Raw genomic sequence first — 26,123 nt, 5'->3', positions numbered from 1 at the left:
ACGAGATCTACGCCTCTTAGCAGACTTTTAAGTGCACACTACAGTATTGCTGTCCATAGGCACAATGTTGTACATCAGACCGCTAGAAATATTTTACGTTGCATTACTGAAAGATCGGTATTTATACACATGAAGTAGCAACTCTTCATTTTCCCCTCCACCCAGCCCCTGGAAACCACCATTCTTTCTATTCTTCGCTTCTTTGAATCTGATTACTTTAGACACCTCATATAAATGGAATCGTGCAACATCTGCCCTTCTATGACTGACACATTTTATGTAACAGAATGTTTCCAGGTTTCATCCATGTTGTCCCAGATTGCAGAATTTCCTTCTTTTTTTTTTAAATTTTTTTTATAACGTTTTTTATTTATTTTTGAGACAGAGAGAGACAGAGCATGAACGGGGGAGGGGCAGAGAGAGAGGGAGACACAGAATCGGAAGCAGGCTCCAGGCTCTGAGCCATCAGCCCAGAGCACGACACAGGGCTCGAACTCACGGACCGCGAGATCGTGACCTGAGCTGAAGTCGGCCACTTAACCGACTGAGCCACCCAGGCGCCCCAGAACTTCCTTCTTTTTAAGGCCAAATAGTAGTCATGTGTATGTATATACCACATTATCTTTATTCACGTCTTGGCTGTTGAGAATAGCACTGTAACAAACATGGGAGTGCTCATATCTCTTCTAGATCCTGATTTCGATGCTTCTGGATAAATACTCACAAGTGGGAGTTTCTGGATTGTAGGGTAGTTCTATTTTTAACTTGTTGAGGAACCTCCGCACTATTTTCCATAGTGACTGCACTATTTTGTATTCCCACCAACAGTGTACCAGTGTTCCAGTTTCTGAACTTTGATTTTGGTTTTTTAGCAGCATCATTTAATGATATGTGATTGTATCTAATTTTGACTAAGTTAGTTTGCACTCCCAATTTCCCCTACCCGCTTGAATAATCATGGCACATCGGTTTCTTTTTGAAACAACTCATCGAATAGCCTCAGAGCAGTTGTGAAGGTGAAGCTGTTCTATAAAACCACATATGAATATAATAAATGTTAAATGACACAGTGGTTGAAACATAGGAAATATTTTATCTAGATTAAAGAAAAAGGAAAGAAAATGAGCTGAAGAGGTGATGAGTGTTGCCTAAAGGATTAGGTAGGTATAGCTCCTCGTTTCCTATGTGACAATGTGTTTCATTTTAGTTAGGAAGTTGATCGGTGATAAAGCAAGCAGCTGAAATAGTTTCCTTGACCTAACATTATCAGCTGCATAATCTTGGATGTGCTCTTTGGCCTTAGACTTTTTTTAGAGGCGTGTGGAACATCATGAAGTCAATCGATATATGCATTATGTAGTTCCAGAAGAAGAGAACACAAAGAGGGAGAAAAAAAAAACATGTAAAGACATAATGGCCAAAAAGTTCCCAAATTTGATGAAAAGCATTACTTTACATATCCAAGAAACCATAAATATTAATTTAAAATGTGAATTTACACGTTCAAGGAGCTCACCCATGAACTCCATGTAACGTGTTTACGTTTAAGTCTACCAGTTTGTTATTTGTTTACTATTTGTCCCACCTGTTCATTTGTCTTTATTCTTTTTTTGTTTTTTTTTTTGTTGTTTTTTTTTTCTTTATTCTTTTTTTGAAGTCAATTGAGCTTTCGTATTAATTCCATTTTATTTCCTGTATTGGTTTTTCTTGGCTAAGTCTTTATGTCTTTAGTGGGATTAGGTTTCTTAACTCATCAGTTTTCCTTAAATTAATGTTGTACCACTTTTTGTATAAATACTTTAGAGCAACATAATTCCATTTACTCCCTGTCCCTTGTACTGTTTCACAGATTGTACTTCAGTAACTGTTATAAACCCTACAATACGTTATTATTCCATTTGCTATAAGATGAAAGTTATCTTTTAAAAATGAAGACAGGAAAAAATAATCTCTTATGTTTGCTCATAGATTTACCTTTCTCAATACTTTTCATTTCTTTCTATATCCAAGTTTCCATCTGCTCTTGATTCCCTTCAGCCTGAAAACTTCCTTTAACATTTCTTGTAGTACAAACCTCCTGGTGACAATTTCTCTCAAGTTTAAAAATGATGGGGCGCCTGGGTGGCGCAGTCGGTTAAGCGTCCGACTTCAGCCAGGTCACGATCTCGCGGTCCGTGAGTTCGAGCCCCGCGTCGGGCTCTGGGCTGATGGCTCAGAGCCTGGAGCCTGCTTCCGATTCTGTGTCTCCCTCTCTCTCTGCCCCTCCCCCGTTCACGCTCTGTCCCTCTCTGTCCCACAAATAAATAAACATTGAAAAAAAAATAAAAAAATAAAAATGAAGTTTACTGTCATTTCTAAGTACAGTTCTGCTGATCAGAATTCTTAGTTGATAGTGTTTTGTTATATTTTGTTTTGTTTTTCCGTTCAGCACGTTCAAGATTTATCCTTCCATTGTCTTTCAGCTTGCATTAAGGAGTTAGTTGTCATTCTCATTGCTGTTCCCCTAAATGTGATGGTAATTTTGCTCTAGGCTGCTTCTAAGATTTTCTGTTTTCATTTGGTTTTCACAAGTTTGACTATACTTATGTTTTCTTAATGGGATAGCATGATTTTTGGCTTCCCTGTTACTTTCTTATTGCTATTTCAGTCTTTTCTGACCTTCAACATCCTAACGAGATCTCTGTCTTCCCCCACTTTTGTTCTAGAAAATATTTGGAATTGTTTTGTGTTGTTTTGCTGTTTGTTTGTTTGTTTTGTCTTTGAAATTAACTCTTGATTAGGAAAAAGAACTCAAGCCAAACCTAAATCCGTTTGGTTTAACGCTCAATGGCTATATGTAGGAAAATGGAGAACCTGAAAGTTGGCAACAATATTTTTTCAGAGTTATTTGTACTGTCCCCAGCCACAGCTGCTACACAATGAAAAGATAAAAGTATTATTCTTGAATGTTTCAGAACAGATTGGTTCACAGCCATCTGCATTTCTACTGCATACCATGAAGCAAGTCAATATTGTTCTACTAAAGAAACAAATAAGAAAATTTGAAGGAAAAAAAGCTAGATTAACTGTCAGAATATGAGATGGTTTCGGAAAAAAACACAACCCAAATGTTTTGGTGTATTGATAAACTCTCAGAATGATTTATTATAGACATACAGAAGTAGAGGGGTAAGCCACATGAATAGTAAGAATGCTGCGATTCTGGGAGCCCGTGACGATGGAACTCATACACTGACCATCAGGGTTTTCCCAGACGGTATGTTCAGAGCGTTCTACATAAAACTCAGTGATCATCTAATTTGTCCATTCAGTCAGGTGACTGTTAGGTTTAGTGAAGAATTATTTTAGACATAATTAACTTTGGCTACATTATTTAGATTATCTAATTACTGAACAGCGCTCAACAGATAGTATCTTAATGTCAGAATACACACTCACCGTGGGGAAAAGAAGAGAACTTGACTTCATAGATCTGTCAAATTTGGTGCTGAATGAAATTATCACACACATGTCCACCTTCAGAATACTGATTGAATATCATTTTCTCTGTAGGTGAATCCCATCACTCTAACTCCATTTACATCTTATTACTTCTCCAGCTTCTAAGAAAATTTTCAAATAAATTTGGCAAGTGTTGGATACATGTATCTCTAGTACAAAGGGTTAGTGTTCAGATTTGGAAGGAATTCTAAGATAATTGACCAGCCATGGTTTCAACCATCACGGGATACAAGAAGTTCATAAAAAATAATTTGATTTTTCTACGAAAAGATATTTACTACCTATATCTTTTTCATGATAAAAACTGATAAATTTAATTAAATATTAGTCAAAGCAGTTATCTGGTAACAGTTAAATATTCCCTGTTGGAGTATAAGCTCTGTGAGGATAGAATCAAGTTTGTTCATTGTATACCTTGGTGTTTTACCCTAGTTTTTGCTTCATAATAAGCATTTGGTTAGCACTTCTTGAAAAAAAAAAGTGAATACAATAATACAATATTAAAAAAAAAATTGGGCTATTGATTTTTTTTTAATCTAACCATTCTATTTTTATAGGCACAAAGTAATGTGCTTTTAAAGTTCATTGATTTATTTTTGAGAAAAATCATGAGGGAGGGAGGGGCAAAAAGAGGGAGAGAGAGAATCCCAAGCAGGCTCCATGCTGTCAGCACAGAACCCAATGTGGGGCTTGATCTCATGAAATGTGAGATCAGGACCTGAGCCGAAATCAGGAGTCAGATTCTTAACCGACTGAGCCATCCCAGCACACCAATGTATTTTTTTTTAATGCTTTAGAAAACGTTGCTATTACTTTCCTTTAAGTTATAAGGTAAATTGATAAGTGCCAATCCTGTATTTTCACAATATGTGGAACGTAAATGATCAAATAAAATTTCAAAGTGGTACTATCTTATAAAAGTATAGACTATCTCAGAGGTTCATCTGTATTTAGTGCTAAATGCCTCACGGACGAACATGATACAATTCTCTTTCCAAGAACTTACCAGCCCTGGCCAGTGGTTGCTTTATGCCTACATAGAAATAATCCAGTAGGAGCTTTGAAATAAGATTTTAATCAGGGGGTGCCTGGGTGGCTCAGGTGGTCAAGTGTCTGACTTTGGCTCAGGTCATGATCTCACCATTCGCGGTTTTGAGCCCCCTATTGGGCTCTGTGCTGACAGCTCAGAGCCTGGAGCCTGCTTCAGATTCTGTGTGTGTCTCTCTCTGCCCCTCTCCTGCTCATGCTCTGTCTCTCAAAAATAAATAATGTTTAAAAATTTAAAAAACAAAAGATTTTAGTCAGAATTTCAGGTAGTTTTGGGGTTTAGACTGAAAAAGTCTTAGGATTCAATGCCACAGTCAGCCTGATGTCAGTATTATGTCTCCATCTGAATCCACCACATGTAAAGGTCTTATCCCAAACCAAGTAATCACTGATAAGCTGTTGAAGCATCTGTAAATATTAAATCAAGATTCCAACCTGGAATAATTTGCACACTAAAAGGGAATCTGCCATTTGGCTTAATCTAGGTTTCAAAAGCATCTGTCTCCTGTAACATTTCTTTCCAAAGGAACAATTGTTAGCTGAGCAAGAAAATCCCGAAATTATAAAGCCTATTTGTACCACCCGTTATACTCACTTTGTGGGATCTAGGATTATTTATGGGCTTTGCTATGTTTAACTGGTAAGTTTTTGCACTGAAATAATACATTTTCATTGAATCACATAATTTTTAAATGCTTGGATTGTTTTTTGCTGTGTGGATTTGGGGAGGGGATGTGAAAATAGTTAAAACTTTCCATTTGTTTTCATATTTTTAAATAGATTCAGGTTATAAATGTCTTAGCTAAATTAGGTGGAACAATTCTAATGCATACATGTCAGTCTTGCCTGGCTAACATTAAAAACCCAATAAATTATTTAAAATGAACTAATGCCAGATTGAATCAACTGTGAAAGAAAATAATTTGTGAGTTTTCCAGAGAAAAATTCCCCTATTAGACTCTGAAACCGCTAACGTAGACAGTCAGTGATCCAGTGAACAATCTCCAAATAAATAAAAACTCATCAAAGGGGCTTGTGATTTACTCATTGATACGTCTAAGTTAAAAAGTGACTGATAAACCATAGCCACATCCAGTGATGTTCAGTGCTCCCTCGTCGCAGAACATTTGGAATATTTGGTTCAATTTTAGAAAAGGTTCATTCATTTTAAATTCTTAAAATACATCACATCGCATGGAATGTGAAAATACAACACTTCACTATTTCATTTACCCTTCACTCCTTTTTCTCTGCTAGAAGAGCTTTTAGCAAGAAACTGTCAACAGAAGCCTGAGCTTCCTGAGGGGAGTCAAGTCTTGGGAACAACACGATTCCTTGCTCTGTATTTAAAAGCCCACATATGTATGCTTTCAAAGCTCTTTCCATTTGTACAATGTTAGATTTCAGATTGCTGTTAACCTCAGCGTGGAACGCTATGCCCTGATATTTGGAATCAACACCTTCGTTGCCTTGGTGATCCAGACTGTCATGACTATAGCTGTGGTTGACAACCAGGGACTGGGGCTTCCGGTCAGCATACAGGTAAGTGCATGATTCTGTGCTCTCACTGACACAGAGGCATACTTTGAAAACTATACACACACATACACACACACATATTTATATTATCATACATAGTAATCAGACTTTCTGAGATGTTATTTTCATACAATAAATTGTCACATAAATAAATGTATATACAGTTCTATTAATTGAGGCAAAAACACAGCTATGTAGCCACCACCACATGAAAATAAAGAAGAATGCCTTCACCGAGAAAATGCCCATGTCCCTCTGCAGTCAGTCGCCTCTCTCCACAGCACCCCCAGAAACCCACTCATCACTTTTCTATCCCTATAGGTTTGTCATTTCAGAAAGTCATATAAATGGGGCACCTGGGTGGCTCAGTCAGTTGAGTGTCTGACTCTTGATTTCAGCCCAGGTCATGATCTCGTGGTTCGTGAGATCGAGCCCCACATCGGGCTCTGTGCTGACAGCATGGAGCCTGCTTAGGATTCTCTCTCTCCCTCTCTTTCTGCCCCTCCCCTGCTCGCTTGCTCTCATTCTCTCTCTCTCTCAAAATAAATAAATATTTTTTTAAGTCATAAATGGATTCATAGTGTCTATAGCCTTTTGTTTCTGGCTTTTTTCATTTAGCATAGTGTCTTCAATGGAATAATTTTGTATTGAGAGATATAAACATGATGAGGTTAAGATATATTCTAGTTCTTTTTTAATTTTTTTAATTGTAGAGATATAGAGCACGTGCTCACACAAGCAGGGGAGAGGGGAAGACGGGGGGAGAGAGAGAGAGAAAGAGAGAGAGAGAGAGAGAGAGAGAGAGAGAGAGAGAGAGAGAGAATCTCAAGCAGGCTCCACACTGAGCATAGAGCCCAACATGCGACTCAATACCACGACCCTGGGATCATGATCTGAGCCAAAATCAAGAGTCGGACACCCAACCATTTGAGCCATCCAGGCACCCCAATGCATTCTATTTCTTAAGAAAATTTTTTATTAAACAGGTGACCTTTTCATTAAGTAGGTGCTAGAGTGAAAGAATGACCTAAAATAGAGCCATGAAGTCATTCCACTTTAAGTGGTGGTTCTCATTACCCACAGCTAAAGGTTTTTCTTGTTCTGGCTAAAGTTCAATCTTATTAAAGCTTAGTTCACAAATTTCGTAAGCCTACTCAGTCTTACGGACAAAATGGTTGATCTTACATGTCTCTACATATCCAATGCAAATGTTTAGAATATTGAAATGTCTTCTTTAAAAAGAAAAAGAGAAAAAGAAGTCATTTCAGGAAACACAATTGACACCGGGACATTTAAGAAGTTTATTTTAGGGGAGCCTGGGTGGCTCAGTCGGTTAAGCGTCCGACTTCAGCTCAGGTCATGATCTCGCGGTCCGTGAGTTCTAGCCCCGTGTCGGGCTCTGTGCTGACAGCTCAGAGCCTGGAGCCTGTTTCAGATTCTATGTCTCCCTCTGTCTCTGACCTTCCCCCCGTTCATCCTCTGTCTCTCTCTCTGTCTCAAAAATAAATAAACTTAAAAAAATTTTTTTTTAAAAAGAGGTTTATTTTAATCTCACACTAGTTCAATAGAAAGAAAGACATCTTCATTGAATAAATACAACACTAAGATTGATTCAGACTCAATTCTTTTTGAGAACATAAAACAAGCAACTGTTAGTTTCTAACATAAAATTTAAATGCCTGGTTTATTACCCAGCTTGAAATTTGCTGTCCAGCTTTTTAGAAATTACTAGGGAGGTGATGTGATCGAGAGAGCGCAAGCTTAAAAACAACCAAGAGTGGATTTGAACCTTGATGTTCATTAGTGATTTCTTAAGGACTTTTTATTTGGGAAAATTTCAAATACATTTTAAAAATAGAGAGAATAGCGTCACGAGGTCTCAGGCACCCATCACCCAAATTTAGCAATTATCATTTTATGGCCAATCTTGTTTTCGTTGCACCTGCCACCCAGTTCTTCATCCTTACCCTGGAGATGTAGTTTTGTTTTAATGTCTCAGTTTTCTGTTCAGTAACATAGAAAATATAAAACCTACTTTATGAGATCTTAGATTAGATGCCCACCTGTAAAATACACCATTCCTGGCTGGTAGTGTACTCAATACTTGGATGCGTTCCTCTCTTTTCTTAATAGAAAAAAAGAATCATTATTCACATTAGTCAACACTGTTAGGATGCACTTATTGTTTCTAAGGAATTCTTCATACATCACACCTCCAGATTTTTCCTTCATTTTTCTACAAATCCATTGTGTCTTAATCTGAAATTAATGAATTCCTAGAACAGAAGGAGGCAAAATAGAACTTGAGAAGAAAATTGCCCGTCCATCTGCCTGTCCTCCTCTCTGCCACTATTTTGTGTAATCTGATTTAAACGACTGCTTTGTGGGAAAATCAATACATTTTGACCTTTCTGAGGAGTTCTCGCAAACATCAAGAGCTGGGGGTGAAAATTAAATTTGGCAGTAAAAGTCAAGCTCCACCTTTGTTTCCCCTGATAATTCAAGATTTCCAAATGGCTTTATCTTCGCAACAAAGGGGAATCTAGATTCGGGGCACTCCTATAAAATCTTTCGTTATATTTCTATCTATCTTCTTTTGTAGTCTCTGCCAATATCCTCAGTGCTAGCACAATTTTCATAAAGGTTCTTTCATGTAAGTTACTTAATGTAAAACTCAACTCCTGAGTAAAGGACTAGTTTACCTGGATGCCAGAGCCGGGTACGCAAAAAATATTTAGTCCAAAGGCATAACAGAAGACAAATCCTATTTCTATAAAATATTCCCCAGACAAAAGAAGTCTCATTGCAGATCCCTGGTTTTGAAAAGCAACCTTCTTAAAAATTGATTTTGGGTAGGAATCTGATTGAATATGCTTGAATTAAACTTTGGAGAGCCAAGAATATACAGGTATATTGATTAATAACTCCCAAATCTCAATCCTAAATGCCTATTTGTCATTGATTATGCACTTACGATAGCTCATGAGCTTCCTACTATAATTTCAAGTGCCATTTTAAAAGATTGGAATCTAAAAAATAGAAAATACAACCTAAGTCAGCATTTTCATATGACTTAGAGATTCACCAGAGAGAAGTCTGTGAGACACCCTGAACTAAGTCCCCCATTTTTGCATTATTTCTCAAACTGTTATCACAGAATAAGCTTTTTATAACTTTCTCAATTTAAAAGGAAAATACAGATCTTGAAAAGAGGTTCCACGTACATCTTTGAATATTACTAAAAGGCTAAGGGGAAAAGGCTCAGGAGAAAAGTTAAAAGCATCTTTTTACCTCATCTAGAAAAAGCCAAGGAGTAATTGAGCTAGTTGTGTAAGAAGTGGTAACTTTAAAGCGTGTCTTTACTAAAGGCATAAGATAATACTGCGGTATACTGATGATATAAAATAATTTTCTGGGGAAGTTTCGTTTTTTAAAAAAAAATAAGTGAAATCCATTAAGTCTAAAGTTATGAGGGACTTTTGGAGGGAATGGGTGAGAAACACACAACTCCAAAAAGGCTGACTTTTTAAAAAGTACTCTTTTTGTCAGGTGAAAGAGGTGATAACACCTCACAAGTTTCACGCCAAGACACCCAACTATTTCCAGGTTGGTTACCCGTTACTATAGCCCTCCATCCCTCCCACCCCCAGACCCCACTCCCCCCTCCAAGTTGCAGAGATACCCCTTGGAATGGGCAACACATTGGTAACCAGAAATTTCATGTTGATTGTGGGAGATGCCATTCATTCAACTCCCATTCATGAATCTCATTACCCTCCTTCTCCCTGGATAGTCTTGAGGCTTAAGCTATAAAGAGCAATGCCTGATGTCGTAAGGGAGGAAAAATATTGTTTCTTCCTACCCTACTTGGTTGTCAGCTGGGTCTCTGTAACAAAGATTAACAGAAGGACGCAACTGTGTTTGATTGTAAGTTTTAAGTAACGTGGGAGCCTTCATGAGGAAGTGAAGACACAAAGAAATAGTTAAGCTTGAGTGTTTTTATGCTACATTTGATAAAGAGTAGAGAGTTGGGGGAAAAAATACGATAGGACAAGAAGGTTACGAGCTAAGAATAGTAAGCTGGGGAAGCTTCACACAGCCTGTTCATTCAGATTTCTTTCCGTGTCCCTTTATCTTCGGAGATAAGGATGTTCCTTTCCTCCGAATATAGACACTAGGCTCTTATGACCTGCTCCAGGGGACGGTCAGAAAGTCCTTCCTGCACCTGCTATATCTCAAATTCCTTCAGTTAAAAAATATTCACTGTGCCAAAGTGCCATATTTGGGGGTAAATTGTCCTGAACCCTCTCACCAGCAAGTGGGGGGAAGTACACATGAAAAAGAAAAGGGAAAGGGCATTGGTGTAAAGTGATCCCTCAATGTCATAAAAACCGCAGCTGCCGCCCTGCTCGGTCTCCCCTGTCCTCACTGAGAAATGCACAATGATCCTCGCCAGCTCTCTTGGCAGGAAGCCACTGCACTCAGCCACTCTGGGACCAGATGGACCCTGATTACGCACTCCATTAGATTATCTGGCTAGGATAACTGGTACTTGCGTCTGCCTTAAATTAAATAAAAATGAGAATCATGAAAATGGATTTTTAGTTTTAACCCCAAAGGGCTTAATAGGGGAGGGGGCCCTCTAAACAGAAAGATTATCTCACAAAAAGGAGAACAGCGATGCTATTATTTTAAGTGCGTGAAATGGGGATTCGTTCAGGTATTGGGCAGCCTCCCATACATCAAACCTGAAATTTTTCAGATGTGTTGAAATCATGGAATATTTGCCAGTGTAGATAGCTCAGATGAGCGTGTTCAGTTCACACTCATTACCTCAAACATGAGAGATACATGTTCCGTCGGACTTAGGTTTCGCTACTTTGTAAACTATTTTGGAATCTTAACCCAAAGAATAGCTGAAGGTGAAGCCAGATTTTCATTGTCAAACAAAATACTTACGTGGATTTTCAATGAGTTTGGGTCCTGACCTTCAGACATTGTCTTGCTTTCCTACTCTTCTGTTCTAGTGGAAATGATCTGAATGAAGGTAGAGGAATTGGGGTTAAGGGATTGCATTTGAAGAAGGAGAAGAAGGGTGGATGTCCAGGTTGTTTAAGTTTAAAGTTTAAACAAATGTCAAAATATTAAGAAAGACTTTCATTAAAAGCTATGTACTTTTTTCAACGTTTTTTATTTTTATTTTTTTTATTTTTGGGACAGAGAGAGACAGAGCATGAACGGGGGAGGGGCAGAGAGAGAGGGAGACACAGAATCGGAAACAGGCTCCAGGCTCCGAGCCATCAGCCCAGAGCCTGACGCGGGGCTCGAACTCCCGGACCGCGAGATCATGACCTGGCTGAAGTCGGAGGCTTAACCGACTGCGCCACCCAGGCGCCCCGTAAAAGCTATGTACTTTTAAAGATATTAAAATAAGAAAGGCCTCGTTCCACTAAAGCCATCGACTAGTTATCGGAAAAACACATGACGCTATAGAACACCTAAAACTCCTGGATATAAATTGAAGATTTTTTAATAAATGGCTGAATTGGTAAGAAATAAGAAAACGCCCAAGAGGTCAAAGCAGGAACAGGAAACCAGATAGATAAGGGCACACCGGGTCTATCATGTGCTCCAGCACATGCTGGACTGATTCTCCCAGTGGCCTGGAATTTTGGTTTTAGTGGCGACCCCAAATCTACACTGTCAATGAGTGATGAAATAGAACATGAAATTATGGCGGGGGTGGGGGACCTCCAGCAAAGAAGATGAACCGGGGTGATGCCAGAGGAATTTATTCTAGAGATTTGCTTCATAAGCCAGCACTCACATAATTCCAGGGCCCAATTGCTACATGCTAAACATAATTTTTCGAGCTGAGTATTTAGTTTAAAGTGCCCCTGGTTGGTAATGGCCCCAGGCACTTATACGTGTCCAAATAAATGCTGTCTGGAAGACTGTCCTTCCATGCAGAAATCAAAAAACCTGCTGCAGATAAAATTCCACCAAATATGAGATTATGATTTTTTAAAAGTCCAAAATCATGCATAAAGTACCATGAGCAAGCCATCTGAAGTAATAAAGAATCAGACCGACAGAGATTTGAGACAGAGGAATTAGCATCAGAATGTAAAGATGTTTAACACGTCTATACACAGAGGAAAATGATAAGAATGGAACAAGATACATCATGAATATCTGGGAAAAATAGAACTAACCAGAATTAGGAACTTAAACATGTTAAGGGCAACGTAGACACATACATAGGAAAAATGACTGAATGGGAAGAAATCACCAAGAATGCAGCACAGAGAGTGAGAGAAGTGGAAAAATTATTCATACGCATGGGGATTAAAATGAGAAAGTTCAACAAATATCTATTTCGAGTTCTTTGAGAAGATAATAAAGGTAATAGAGGGGCACATGGGTGGCTCAGTCGGTTAAGCGTCCGACTTTGGCTCAGGTCCCGATCTCAAAGGTTTGTGGATTCAAGCCCCACAGTGGGCTCTGTGCTGACAGCTCAGAGCCTGGAGCCTGGAACCTGCTTCAGATTCTGTGTCTCCCTCTCTCTCTGCCCCTCCCCCTGCTCATGCTCTCTCTCTCTCTCTGTCTCTCTCAAAAATAAATAAACATTAAAAAAAATTCCAAGGTAGCAGAGAGGCAGATAAATATACACTGAGAATTTTCCACTAGTAATCAAAAGCATGTATTCTCAGAATTAAGAAGCCCCCCAAAATCTCAAAAAGAGTAAGTCAAAGAAAATTCATATCTAAACACACTGGGTTAAATGCAGAAAATCAAAGAAAAAGACATCTTAAAAATAGAGAAACAGAACATCAGCTATAGAGAAATTATAATAGACAACGAACTTTTCAGTAGCTCACACGGAAGTCAGAAAATCAATGACTTCAAGTGTCGGAGACAAAAACTGCCAGCCTGGAATTATAGACAAAGAGAAACCACGTTTTAGAAGAGAGCAAGGAAGGCGCCTGGGTGGCTCAGTCGGTTGAGTGTCTGACTTCAGCTCAGGTCATGATCTCACGGTTCGTGGGTTCGAGCCCCGCAACGGGCTCTGTTCGGACAGCTCAGAGGCCGGAACCTGCTTTGGATTCTGTGTCTCCCTCTCTCTCTGCCCCCTCCCCCACTCGCATTCTGTCTCCATCTCAAAAATAAATAAACATTAGAAAAAAATTGAAAAAACAAACAAATAAATAGGAGAGCAAGGAGCATCTGGGTGGCTCAGTCAGTTAAGCGTTTGGATTCTTGGTTTTGGCTCAGGTCGTGATCTCACGGTTCCTGAGACCCAGCCCCACGTCGGGCTGTGTACTGACAGCACAGAACCTGCTTGGGATTCTCTCCCTCTGTCTCTCTGTCTCTCTATCTCTCTCTCTCACCCTCTCGCACTCATTGAGCTCTCCCTCTGTCTCTCCCTCAAACTAAATAAACATTAAAAAATAAATAAATAAATAAAACTGAGGGCACATTAAAAAAATAATAAATAAATAAATACGAGAGCACAGTGAAGACATTTGCAAACAAACAGAAATGGGATGAATGTGTTATCACCAACAAACCTTTACAGAAGCAATTTCTCAAAGATGCACCTGAGGAAGAAGGAAAATTATCCCAAGAGGAAGGTATTTCCCAAAAGAAGGAATGTGAAAAAAGAAAGAAAGAAAGAAAGAAGCAAAGAAAGGAAGAAAATCAAAGAAAGAAGAAAGAGAAGAAAGAAAGAAAGAAAGAAAGAAAGAAAGAAAAGAAAGAAGAAAGAAAGAAAGAAAGAAAGAAAGAAGAAAGGAACGTGTGAGTAAATCAAAACACGAAGCATTTAAAACAGTTACATTTTACATCTTGAGGAGTTTCTTTAAAAGATGTCCAAAGTAGTAGACAGCAGTGATATCTGTCAGCAGAAGGATGTTCAGAACGAAAGGTTTTGTACTGTTGCAGAGGAGGGCAGGAATTACCGATGGGACCCTGCTGGGGGGCACACACCAAGCGGGGAGCGGGGTGTAAGTCCCTCCGGCGGGGAGGTGGGTTTCATCACCTGCATTGTTCAAATTGCCACAGCGTGACGATAACGACACGCAACGGACTTTTAATCAGTTTTGCTACAGTTTTGAAGTTCTCTGCAGACAGTTCTCCCCCTTACTGCCTGTACCTGAGGCAGCGTGAGCTTAACACACCACTGCTTTGTTTATTTAAGAGCTGCTATTTCAAGTGTAACTAGGAAAGAGACGTAGATTATGCAATTATTATACAGGAGAGAGAAATAAAGCATAGCACATGGAAAAACGGTCACACGAAAGAGTTCGAGAAAGGAGGGGAAAATTGAAGAGCGTGAGGAATAGGGAAAACAGGGCGGTAAAAAAATACAAACAGGTTGATTATCGCTAAATAATAAATTAACTCATGGGTTGAACTGCCAACACACAGAAAACAGAAGCAGAAGAACTCATTAAGTGACGTCCAGGGATGTCACCCATAAAACACCAGCGTCTGGGAAAGGACAGGTTTCCAACAAATAAAATGAAGACTGATCATGTCTTGAGAAATTCAGCAATCAATCACGATGTGTGGATCTTCTTTGAAATCTGATTCATACCCAGAAAGTAAAACTATTCTGAGACAAGCAGGGAAATTTGAGCCCTGACTAGCCAATATTAAAGAATTGTTAGGGTCCGCCGTTGAGTGTTCGACCCTTGATTTCGGCTCAGGTTATGATTCCTAAATTTAAATTTTTAAATGAAAAAAAGAAAACAATTATTTTTTTAATTGTTAATTTTTTAAGCGTGATAATTATTTGTGGTTATGCTTTTGTGCATCTTTATTTTTATTTTTTTAATGTTTATTTTTGAGAGAGAGAGAGAGAGAGAGAGCAAGTGTGAGTGGGGGAGGGGCAGAGAAGCAGGCCCCAGGGTCTGAGCTGTCAGCACAGAGCCCAACGCGGGACGCGGGGCTCCAACTCCCGAGCTGTGAGATCATGACCTGAACTGAAGTTAGACGCTTAACCTTAACCGACTAAGCCACCAAGGTGCCCCTGTGCATCCCTATTTTTAAAGACACAAACCGAGGGGCGCCTGGGTGGCTAAGTCAGTCTTGATTTTGGCTCGGATCACAATCTCATCTCATCCCATGAGATGGAACCCTGGGGCTCAGCTGTGACATTGCTGAGCCTGCTTGGGATCCTCTCTGTCCCTCCCCAGCTTGCAAGCGTGCCCTCTCTTGCTCTCTCTCAAAATAAATAAACATTTTTTAAAAAGATATAAACTGAAATATTCATTACATGATATGATACTAGATTCAAATTAATCTGTGAGACGAAAAGGTAAGTGGTTGGGGCACTATGGAAGCAAGACTGGCTATGAGCTGATAATTGATGAAACCAGATCACGGATTTATGGGCATTTGTATACTATTCTGTCCACTTTTGTGAATGTTTATAATTTTCCAAAAATAAAAGTTAAGTGATTCCAAGCTAGACAGACCAGTAAAAAAAAAAAAAAAAAAAGAAAAGAAAAAGAATAAATAAAGACAATAAAAATATTTTCAGGTTAGATTCTTACAACTATGGTCTGTTTACAGAAAACACATCTAAAATGGAAAGACATCTAAAGTTTGGAGTGGGGAGGGAAAATTCATATGATGCAAACAAAAATTTTAAGAGTTAATATAGTTAAATTTTTTAAAAGACAAAGTATAATTAAGTCCTCTTGATCTATATAAGGAGAGTCATTAAAATGATCAAAAGTCGGGGCACCTGGGTGCTCAGTCGGTTGAGCATCCGACTTCAGCTCAGTTTATGATCCCACGGTTTGTGAGTTTAAGCCTGTCATCAGGCTCTCTGCTGTCAGCAGAGAGCCCACTTGGGATCCTCTGTCCCCCGCCTCTCTCTCTGCCCCTTTCTTGCTGGTTCTCTAAATAAATAAATAAATAAATAATTTTTTAGAAAATGATTCAAGGTTAATGTATTCATTAGTAATATATCTGGGTTCTAAAATTCTACATATCTATTAATATCATTTCAATATTTTGGATAGGAACACTGTCAAGCATGTTACGGTCTAAGAAAAAAATGAACTCCCAATTTCATATACGAAATGTGAATAGAAAAAAAGGAAGAAAAACAAGAAGGAAGTCTATATAGAGTCTGTATAGATGGAGAACTTCAGAACTACGGAAACAGTTGACATTGATTGAATTCTACTCTGTGGGTACTTTTCTGTGCACCCTACATGTAATAACTCATCTAATCCTCGCAACAAATGTGTAAATATGGGTATTATTGTAATTTTACAATTTGGGAAACCGAGGCAGAGAGAAGATCCATGATCTGTTTAAAATCTCACAGCTAGTAGTTAAGCATCATTACCTACCTGTAGTGTTGAGCATCCATTTTTATATCATTCATGATTTCTCTCTTTTTTTTTTTTGTCTTCTTTTAGTTTTTAATTTATGGGAGTTATTTCTCTGTTATTGCTGGAATTTTCCTAATGAGAAGCATTTACATAATCTATTCAGCCAAATGCAGACAGGGAAGATGTAATTCTACTACTGACCAGAATCCACATGATCCAGAGGACTCCATTTCTGACACGAACACAGTGACGCAGTTTTAGCCTGGTCTCTCCTATCATGGACTCAGAAGACGGACTGTTCCTACATGGCATTTTAATTGTTTGTCCTAGATTAAGACACCGTAAAAGACAGAATTATCATCAACACTACATCAAAACCTCAGCTACGGGCCGGTGAGCAGGGTACAACCAGAAACTGGAGTTGACCAAGTTGAAACCAGCCATCTTTATGGCCTCGGTGAGCAACTGGGACCCTAAGTACTGTTTGAATACTTTGAAGTCCATCCCAAAACAACATGGAAATCAGACAAGTGGGACCATCCAAAAACAGAAAGATGAAATATCCCAGAGTTAATGATATATATTAGCTTTCTGTGCCCAACCTCATAAAAGTGTGATTTGTTTTGATCTAGGTAATAAAGAAGTTTCTAGCACAGGCCTGATGCATATTAAATGATCACTACGTGATAACAGGGACTCCTGGGTGACTTGGTCAGTTAAGCATCAGACTCTTGATTTCGGCTCAGGTCATGATCTCAGGGTCATGATATCGAGCCTCGCATCAGACTCCCCACTGACGGCGCGAGGTCTGCTTAGGATGTTCTCTCTCCCTCTCTCTCTCTCTCTGCCCCTCCCCCACTCACCTGGGAGCACATGCTCTCTCTCTCTCAAAAAAAATAAAATATGTGATAACCATATTGTATTCATGTTGTATACTACCAAAAACATTAGAATGGGGAAAATAATTTAATTCCCCCAAAAGGAGGCCAAAAAATTAAGGGAAAATTTTTCCTTAAACTTTACCATGACCCTGCATGAAAAGACTGAATGTTGTAATGATTTCAGTTCTTCTCAAACTAATTTATAAGTTTGTTGCAATTTGTGACGGTCTTATGTGTCCACTTGACTGGGCCAAGTTTCTCATTGATTCTAATAAACACTAATGGAGGTATTGCTGTGATGTATTTTGCAGATGTGATCAAAGTTCACAATCAGTTGACTTTCAGTAAGGGAGATTATCCCAGATAATCTAGATGGGACCAATCCAATCAGTTGAAAGGCCTTAAGAGAAGAACTGAGCCTTCCCAGAAGGAGAAGTTCCATCTGTGGACAGGAGCTTCGGGTCATGCCTGAGAGTTCTAGCCCACGCGTCCTGATGGCCTGCCCTATGAGTTTTGAACTTAGCCTCATCAGCCCTGACAATCAAGTAAGCCAACTCCTTGAAATACATTTCTTACTAGATATCTCCACTGGTTCCGTTTCTCAGGTTGAATCCTGATTGATACAGATTTTGGTACCAGGAGCGGTTGTAGAGGACACATCTCCAAGGCCAACTTTTCTGAACTGTTTCTGGGTTTCCTGGAACTGGGTATCTAATCTAGTTAGGTGTTAAGCCACTATGAATCTGTTTCCGGTCATAAAGAGAACACTAATAGTCATGGCGTGATGTAGTTTTAGACATACAAGTGTCACCAGTGGGCCCTCCTAATCAAATACTACATTAGTTTCCTAATGATCTTATAACAAACTGCCACAAATGGAGTGGCATTAAACAACAGGAACTTATTTTCTCAAAGTTATGAAGGCTAGAAGTCTGAAATCAAGGTGTTGGCGAGGTCATACTTGCTCTCTGAAAACTTGGTCTCGGGGAGGGTTCTTCCTTGCCTCTTCCTAGATTTTAGCAGTTGCTGACGATTCTTAGCCTCCCTTGACTTGTAGACACATCACTCCAGTCTGTTCTTCTGGTGTCACATGATGTTCTCCCTTTGTGTCCGTGTCTCTATGTCCAAAGTCCCCTCTTAGTATAAGGAGACCAATCATGTTGATTTTAGGGTTGACCCTAATAAAGTCACATTAATAGGTTCCAGATGAGCATCAATTTTGGACGAGACAATATTCAGCCCAGTTGAAATACCCATAGGAGGTGAGGTTCTGGATTGCTGTGTATCTGTCAGTTCAGGATGTTTTACTTAACCTGAAGAGAATAATGGAATTGGCAGGCTGCTCCTGGAGCAGTACACACACACACACACACACACACACACACACACACACATATTCTCACTGGAGAAAATAAGGGAGAAATAAGGATGACCTCAGGGCTTCAAATTCCCAGCTCAAAGTGCTGCATTAATGACCTGAAAGCTCTAATATCATCCCTGAAACAAACGCAAATCTCCTGCAGCCACAGAGCTGAGATTTCTGATAACCAAACCCAGAGTCTCGTTCTGCAAGTGGCTGATTTACAACATAAATTGAATTCCGAACCCTGCAGGGTGTCTTCTGATAAAGTGAGGACACTCGTTGGGAATAAATGAAATCCTGAAAACTGGAATGGAGACATATGGTCAGATCTCAATAAAGCTGGGGACACCTGACCCCTAGCTCTGCCAAGTCTTTGCCCTTAGAGGCTGCCCTTCCACCCCTGCTTAATGAGGGGTCCTCTAATGGCAGCTGTTTCAGCAGGCCCCAAAAGGTAAAATACAAAATGTATGGAGAAGCATTACACTCCAAAAGAGACACATGGTTCCCCCAGCTTGTATAGAAACCTAGAAATCTAAATAATATGTGTGGAAATGGACCTTAAGGATGTAGGATCATGATAGAGGGAACATAAAGTTGGATTAAGCGGGATTTGTTGATACGGGTTGCCAGTTTGGTTGGTTAGCTGAAACATGAAGCCCACCCTAAAGAAGTTGAAATGCCAGAAGTGCCTTGGCGTGCTATAGAGGAAGGTATTCCAAAGCTTAGGCAAAGTATAATATTAGAGTGGATTTATCATGCGGATTTGTTCACCCAACATGGGAAGGTCCAGAAGACACATCTTTTACCATAACTTTGAGAATATATTTGTGAGAGCAGCCCTGTGGCTGCTTTGCTCTACAGGTCAGAAATTCCAGTGGGAGCTGCTACCCATGAACTGGGGACACTCAAATACAATGGAGATGATGGGATCCCAGGGTGGCAGGAGCCACATGGAGACATTGAGTTGCTAAAGACAAGATGGGTATGGTTACCATAATGGACAATGGAGCCAAAGCAGTGGTCAGAATAGTCTACCTCATGGATACTTGTGGTGTTGGCGGGTTGGTATCCCTAGAAAAGAAGTAGATGAACAATTTACCAAATTCTTACTTGATCTGCATGAGCGAAAGTGTTCTAATGAATTTTAAGCAACTTAATATTCAAGAGCAGTCATAATGGAAAATGCTACCATTGCTTCATGATAATTTGGAGTCCGATGTTTTTTAGAGTAAAAAGCTGCCTAAAATCTAATCCATCCAGGAGTGTCTGGAATTTAAGCCCAAGGTAAATACGCTTGAGGGTAGTAGAAAGAAATCCTTGGGCATAGGAGGCAGGACTTTTCCCACTGGAAAAGTCTTCAAAACCCTTTTCTCGGATTAGTTATCATGTCGAGACAAACAACTTCAGTTTCTACTCTGGGACTCTGTTTTTCTCTGTTGTATACTGAGTGAGCAGCCAATGTCTATCTTGCAATTCACAAACTCTCTCTTTGAGGGTGTCTTATTTTGTTGATTGAGGTTTCATTTCAACTCACGTATCTTTTTATTCCTGAGATTTTGATATCAATCTATACTTATTTTGTTTTTACCTGTATTTTCACTATAAATCCTTCTTTTTTTTAAAAATAGAAGTCATTCTCGGGGCGCCTGGGTGGCGCAGTCGGTTAAGCGTCCGACTTCAGCCAGGTCGCGATCTCGCGGTCTGTGAGTTCGAGCCCCGCGTCGGACTCTGGGCTGATGGCTCAGAGCCTGGAGCCTGTTTCCGATTCTGTGTCTCCCTCTCTCTCTGCCCCTCGCCCATTCATGCTCTCTCTCTGTCCCAAAAATAAATAAACGTTGAAAAAAAAAAAAAAATAGAAGTCATTCTCTTACTTATTGTGTTAAAGATCCAAAAAAATATAATTTAAAAGACACTGTTAGTTCTACAAAGTCAATTTAATCTGAAATGAATTCATGTTGCAAGCTTATTTTGTTGTCTGTTCTTAATATTAGATATTTTCAAATGTGTGTTAGTTATTCAGCATTATATAACAAGTTAACCCAACCCTTGTGGCTTAAAACACTGCACATTTATTATCTCACAGTTTCTGAGTCCCAGGAATCGGGGCGCATCGTAGCTGGGTCCTCTACTTCAGGGTCTCTTATAGGCTCCAGTCAAGGTGTTGACCAGGCCGTGGTCATGTCAAGGGGGCAGGATGCTGACTGGGCCATAATGCATTTCCAAGTTCATGTAATTGTTGGCAGGATTCAGCTCCTCGTGGCTACTGAGCTGAGAGCTTCAATTCTTTGCTGGCTGTTGACTGGAGACTGCCCTCAGTTCCTGGCCGTGTGGGCCTTTCCAAGATGTCAGCTTGTTTCATCAGAGAGTGCAAGCCAACAAAGCAAGGGTTGGCTTGAAGATGGAAGTCACAGACTGTTGTAACCTAACCAAGGATGTGATATCCTGTCACTTTTGTGGCATTCTCTTCACCTGTGCCTAGAGCCAGCACATAATGAAGAGCAGATGATTTCACAAGAGTGTGAACCCCAGGAGGCAGGGATCATTGGGCACCATGTTTGAGACTTCCTACCACAAGGAGGTTTTGAAATTTTGCCAGCTTCCTCTAGGTGAGAGCTGTTTTGCTTCCCCTTTCTTTTGCTTTCTCTCTCCTTACCCCAACTCTTGCCTTGGCTTTTACCTGTCTAGAAGTTTTCCTAGAATATTTTCCTGCCCCACCTCCCAGCCCCATCCCATAGTGTGGTGGGATATCATAGATTGTTCTCAAGCCTGCAGATAATTTAAGACAATTTGTGACCTTGGGACGAGGTCCATATGTCTTTGATGGATACCAGTTCACAGGCCAGAGCCCCAGGTGGAAAAGAGTCATAGAATTTTTCCAAGACGAAAGGGGCCCCACCCTGGCACAAAATCCCAAAAGTTTGCCTTGCTGTCATCCCCTCTCTGCATCGAATATCTGATCTCTGTGATCATATTCCCACTCTCCTCACGCCTACAGCACACTTCTAGACCCTGACCCCAGCAAGGTCATGAATACAGCCTTGCAGGCAGCATTTCCATTCCATGTTTGGTCCACAGAACTAGTTCGCTTGTTTTTGAGCCTAGCTATGTGGCTCATTTATTTTATTAGAACATGTTATCTGCCATAGCTTCCCCCCTACCCTTTCTGGACAGATACATCCATGTGTGAAAATACTGGATCACCGTGATCCAAATTCTCGTCAGCCTGTGGTCTCTACTGCTAATAAAACGGCTGGAAAAAGCTGTAGAAAATAATCAGAAAAAGAAAAAAGGAAAGGAAAGGACAAGGAGGGGAGAGGAGAAGAAAGAAAAGAAAGAAGAGAAGAGAAGAGAAGAGAAAGGAAAAGAAAAGAAAATGGAAAACAGGAGAAGGGAAGAAAAAAAGAAAAGAGCGGTTTACCCTCTTGTTGTAAATGAAATTGAAGCAGTGGGAGAAGACTTCCTCACTCGAAGAAGCACCGAAAACCCCCTTTCCACCGGGCTTCCTTTCATCAGATCTCCTTTTCATTTATCACTTTTGCTAGAGGTAGTTCAGAAGACAGAGGTACCGGGAGAATTTACAGCTCGAATGCACGTTTCAGATTTCTGTAATTGAACGTTCCGGTGTACTGAAAAAGGTGAAAGAAAACTGTATACACAAAACAGCAGAAAGAAGGGAAGGAGAAGATTGAATGTGTCAACAAAAGAGACCCCGTGCAAAGCCCAGATGGTCTCAGGCCCACCATGAACTTCTGTAGTTGAGTCCTGATGGGAATGCCCATGGAGGGTTCAATAGGCCACTAAAGGGGCGTGTCCATACATCGACACAAAGGAACTGGACCTCTGGGGAGACGGCACAGGGGTCTGTAAGGGAGTGAGGGGTCGGTGAGGAGGGTGAAGTTTCACTGAGGGGAGATATTGGTCCCCAGAGACCTGGCAGTGGCTTCTAGGACCACCCTTGAACGTGCTGCCACCGGTGGGCTCTTAAGACTTCCTGCAAAGATAAATTCTCTCGCTATCTTCAGCACAAACCAGGATTCCACACGCCCAAACACAACAAAGGCAAAAAGAACACTTTTGATGGACTTCTAGTTTTTATTTTATTAGGAAATTTAGACAGGATTATGCAATGACTAAGAACACCCAAGAAAAAAGGGGAAAAAAACTATGCAAGAAGACGAGAAAAAGTGGGCAAAGACAGAACTGAAAGACAGTGGATAGTTCCAGCCAACCAGGTATTCGGAATCATGACTTCATTAGTAATTTGCACAATTGCTCTGGTGCTGGGCTGCATACGGATTTCTTCCATTAGGTAATTTCTCTTGGTTCGGGGACTTCTGATCGAAGGACGTAAGGCACCGAAGAGAGACAGGAAGGGAGTATTTTCAAGGCGGGGGAAGAGGAAGTCTTACCAGCTCTGCACACCGCAGCCTTAGCTGCAGCACTGCTTCTTGCAACAGCATTTCTGCTGACAACAGCACTTCTGCTGGCAGCAGCCCTTCCCGCAGCCACACGAGCCGCAGCCACACGAGCTGCAGCCACACGAGCGGCGGCAGCAGCAGACCACGGGGACGCTGCAGCAGCCCCCGCAGCAGCCGCAGCAGCAGGGACAGCAGCTGGAGCAGCAGCCCACCCGGTAGCACCTGCAGGTGGTGCAGCTGCTGCAGCCGCCGCCGCCGCAGCCACCACAGCCACCACAGCCACTACTGCAGCCACCACAGCCACTACTGCAGCCGCCGCAGCCACCACCGCAGCCGCCGCAGCCACCGCAACTTCCACAGCCACAGCACCCCATGGTGTCGGCAGAGAGGACTCAGGAGAGGGGAGGAGGGAGACTCAGGAGGTGAGGGAGGTCTGGTGCCGCCTCCTGCTGGGGGAGGGGCTTATATACCAACCCGGGAGCAGGAGCGGGAAGACACGTGACCACTTCCTTGTTGCTATTTGGCTCTATTTACAGGGAAGAATCGCTTCATCTCTTATGTGCTTCCCTTTTAGATATCTTTGGCTTCATCACCTGTGTAGTTTACTGTTTAAATAAACCTATATTCCAGTTTAAGTTTAAAACACTTACAAAATCTAGGGAATCCTCCTGGGAACCAGGAGCGTGGTGAGGCTACCCACGGACCAGGCAACATCTCCGTCTTCCCAAGCCGCCTGTGCCCACGGGGCGTGCGGACCACACCCGTCATCAGGCAGCCCCTGGGTCAGGTGATCTGTGAGCTCTGAGGGAGCTGCTACAGTGAAGGTCAAGGTGTCGTCCCTGACCTCAAAGAGCTTGCGATAGAAATGACCCTGGGAGCTGGGGATGTGAAATTGGCAACAGATTCAAAGGTCACTGCCAAGGCCAGATGCCATCATTGCATTTGTTGGCCAGGGGAAACTAAAGATACCATTGTGATTTTTTTTTTTTTTTTTTTTTTTAATTAGGCTCAGGGCCAGAACTCACAACCCTGAGATCAAGACCCCATCTGAGATCAAGAGTTGGATGCTCAACCAACGGAGCCACCCAGGCGTTCCAATAACAGTATTTCTATCCTTTTTTTTTTTTTTTAACAGGCTCCATACCCAATGGGGGGCTTGAACTCATGATTCTGAGATCAAGAATCAGATATTCTACCGACTATGCCAGCCAGGCACCTTGTCATGGTGATTTCTTATACCCAGGTCATACTGATTTATTTTATTTTATTTTATTTTATTTTATTTTATTTTATTTACTTTTGAAACAGAGAGGCAGAGTGCAAGTGGGGGAGGGGCAGCGAAAGAGAGGGAGACACAGAATCCAAAGCAGGCTCCAGGCTCTGAGCCGTCAGCACGGAGCCTGACGTGGGGCTCGAACCCATGAATTGGGAGATCATGACCTGAGCCGAAGTCGGATGCCTAACGGACTGAGTCACCCAAGCAACCCCTGATTATTTTAAAAATGGAAATAAATCCTCTTAAGAGTCTGCATTTTAATGGTGTAATCCTCGATGTATTTTGCTCTGGATGAGGAATTAGTTTTTGGCTTTGACATCAGTTGATGTCTGCTAAGGAGGCTGACCTAGGCAATTTTGAGAGCAGGGTGGTGGTACCTTCGGGGACACAGGTGCAGAGGCCTGAGAAGTGAGGAGAGGCCCGATGTGGGGAGAAAGGCAGTGTGAGATGTGGTGAATGTGTAGCTGGGGTCCTGTGGGGTCTGAGGGCTAGCGACCACCAAGGAGGCTGGAACAACAGAAGACAAAAGGGTGAGAGCAAAAGCGGGCTCTGTACCGCGTGTGCTGATGGAGGGGCACTCTGGCCTTTCAGGGAGTTCTGAGGACCTTCGTGGGGATCTTCAGAGATCGACAGATTCCCCAAACTACGTTTTGTAAATGGCTTGCTGCTCGGAGTTTATTTTCCCTGAGATTGCCCTTCAGGAATCTGAGTGACAGAAAATGCTGTAAGGTCCCCGGGGCATGTTGACATTGTTATTAATGATCCCAAACTATTTTTGTGGTATGTGGACTAGAGCCTTTCAACCACCGGGGGGTGGGGGGGAGTGGGTGGTGCTTGAGCTGGGGTGGGGGGTGCAGTGGGGCAAGAGGTAAGAGGTTTTAAGAGATTTGAGAGCTTTTTTTTTTTTTTTAATTTTTTTTTAACGTTTTTTATTTATTTTTGGGACAGAGAGAGACAGAGCATGAACGGGGGAGGGGCAGAGAGAGAGGGAGACACAGAATCGGAAACAGGCTCCAGGCTCCGAGCCATCAGCCCAGAGCCTGACACGGGGCTCGAACTCCCGGACCGCGAGATCGTGACCTGGCTGAAGTCGGACGCTTAACCCACTGCGCCACCCAGGCGCCCCTTGAGAGCTTTTAAGGAAGCAGAATCAACAGAATTGGATAGAAGACCAGAAATGGGGCTGAGAGAAACAAAGGATTCAAAGCCGACATTTTAATGGATTGTCCATTTGATGGAGAAGGCATGCAGTGGAGGAATGTACCTTTTGTGTCGTGGGGTTGGTGATTATGCCTTGAGTCTGTGGCCTGGGACATGGCAGGTGCCTCGGAAAAGCCTTGGGAAGAGGGCGGAGCACCAGTTGGATGTCGGTGGATTTGGGGTGTGGAGGAGACTCTAAATGGGAGGAAGGGATCCGTGAAATGCACATGGAAACTGAAGCCACGGTTCTGGATGTGAGCACGTAGGGAGGGAGTGTAGTGGGAGAGAAGGGAGTGTCAGGTCAAGACTTTCAGTAGAGAACTTGTGGGGTTGAGAAAAGAGGATCATGTAGTTTAAAAATAGTCCACATTTCTTTGGAAAGGTAGCTGTGAACATGTAAACCTCGCAAGAACCAAAAGACCCATTTAACGAGGTGCGAGCCACACAACAGTGATAGATGTGACAAAACCGGAGACAAATGGTTTGTTCAGCTCGGTTGGTTGTTCATATGGACTCCACCTCTTGGAAGTTTCTGTTAGAGCGGGG

At 41.3% G+C, this 26,123-nt stretch overlaps 2 protein-coding genes across 3 annotated transcripts in view; one reads left to right on the top strand and one right to left on the bottom strand.

The window, feature by feature from the left end:
- LOC101091721 (thiamine transporter 2-like) overlaps window positions 1-17,610 on the top strand; it is a 42,013-nt gene extending 24,403 nt beyond the window's left edge. For both annotated transcript variants that reach the window (XM_023259767.2, XM_023259768.2), the window contains 2 exons: window positions 5,949-6,090; window positions 16,527-17,610. In XM_023259767.2, coding sequence (XP_023115535.2) covers window positions 5,949-6,090; window positions 16,527-16,700 — 316 coding nt within the window. In that variant the 3' untranslated portion in view covers window positions 16,701-17,610. The remainder of the gene's footprint in view (window positions 1-5,948; window positions 6,091-16,526) is intronic.
- Window positions 17,611-23,112: 5,502 nt separating this feature from the next.
- On the bottom strand, window positions 23,113-23,475 carry LOC123379123 (small cysteine and glycine repeat-containing protein 4-like). The gene has a single exon (XM_045033699.1). It carries the CDS (start codon window positions 23,473-23,475, stop codon window positions 23,113-23,115), a length of 363 nt encoding a protein of 120 aa, XP_044889634.1.
- Window positions 23,476-26,123: the final 2,648 nt, after the last annotated feature.

This window comes from Felis catus, chromosome C1 (assembly GCF_018350175.1).
Source record: "Felis catus isolate Fca126 chromosome C1, F.catus_Fca126_mat1.0, whole genome shotgun sequence".
NCBI lineage: Eukaryota > Metazoa > Chordata > Mammalia > Carnivora > Felidae > Felis > Felis catus.
Note: the sequence above shows the minus strand (reverse complement) of the source record. Positions and strands in the feature narration are given on the sequence as shown.

Bases quoted from the DNA above. Each gene is read 5' to 3' on its own strand.
- LOC123379123 (XM_045033699.1), bottom strand. From the start codon at position 23,475: ATGGGGTGCTGTGGCTGTGGAAGTTGCGGTGGCTGCGGCGGCTGCGGT.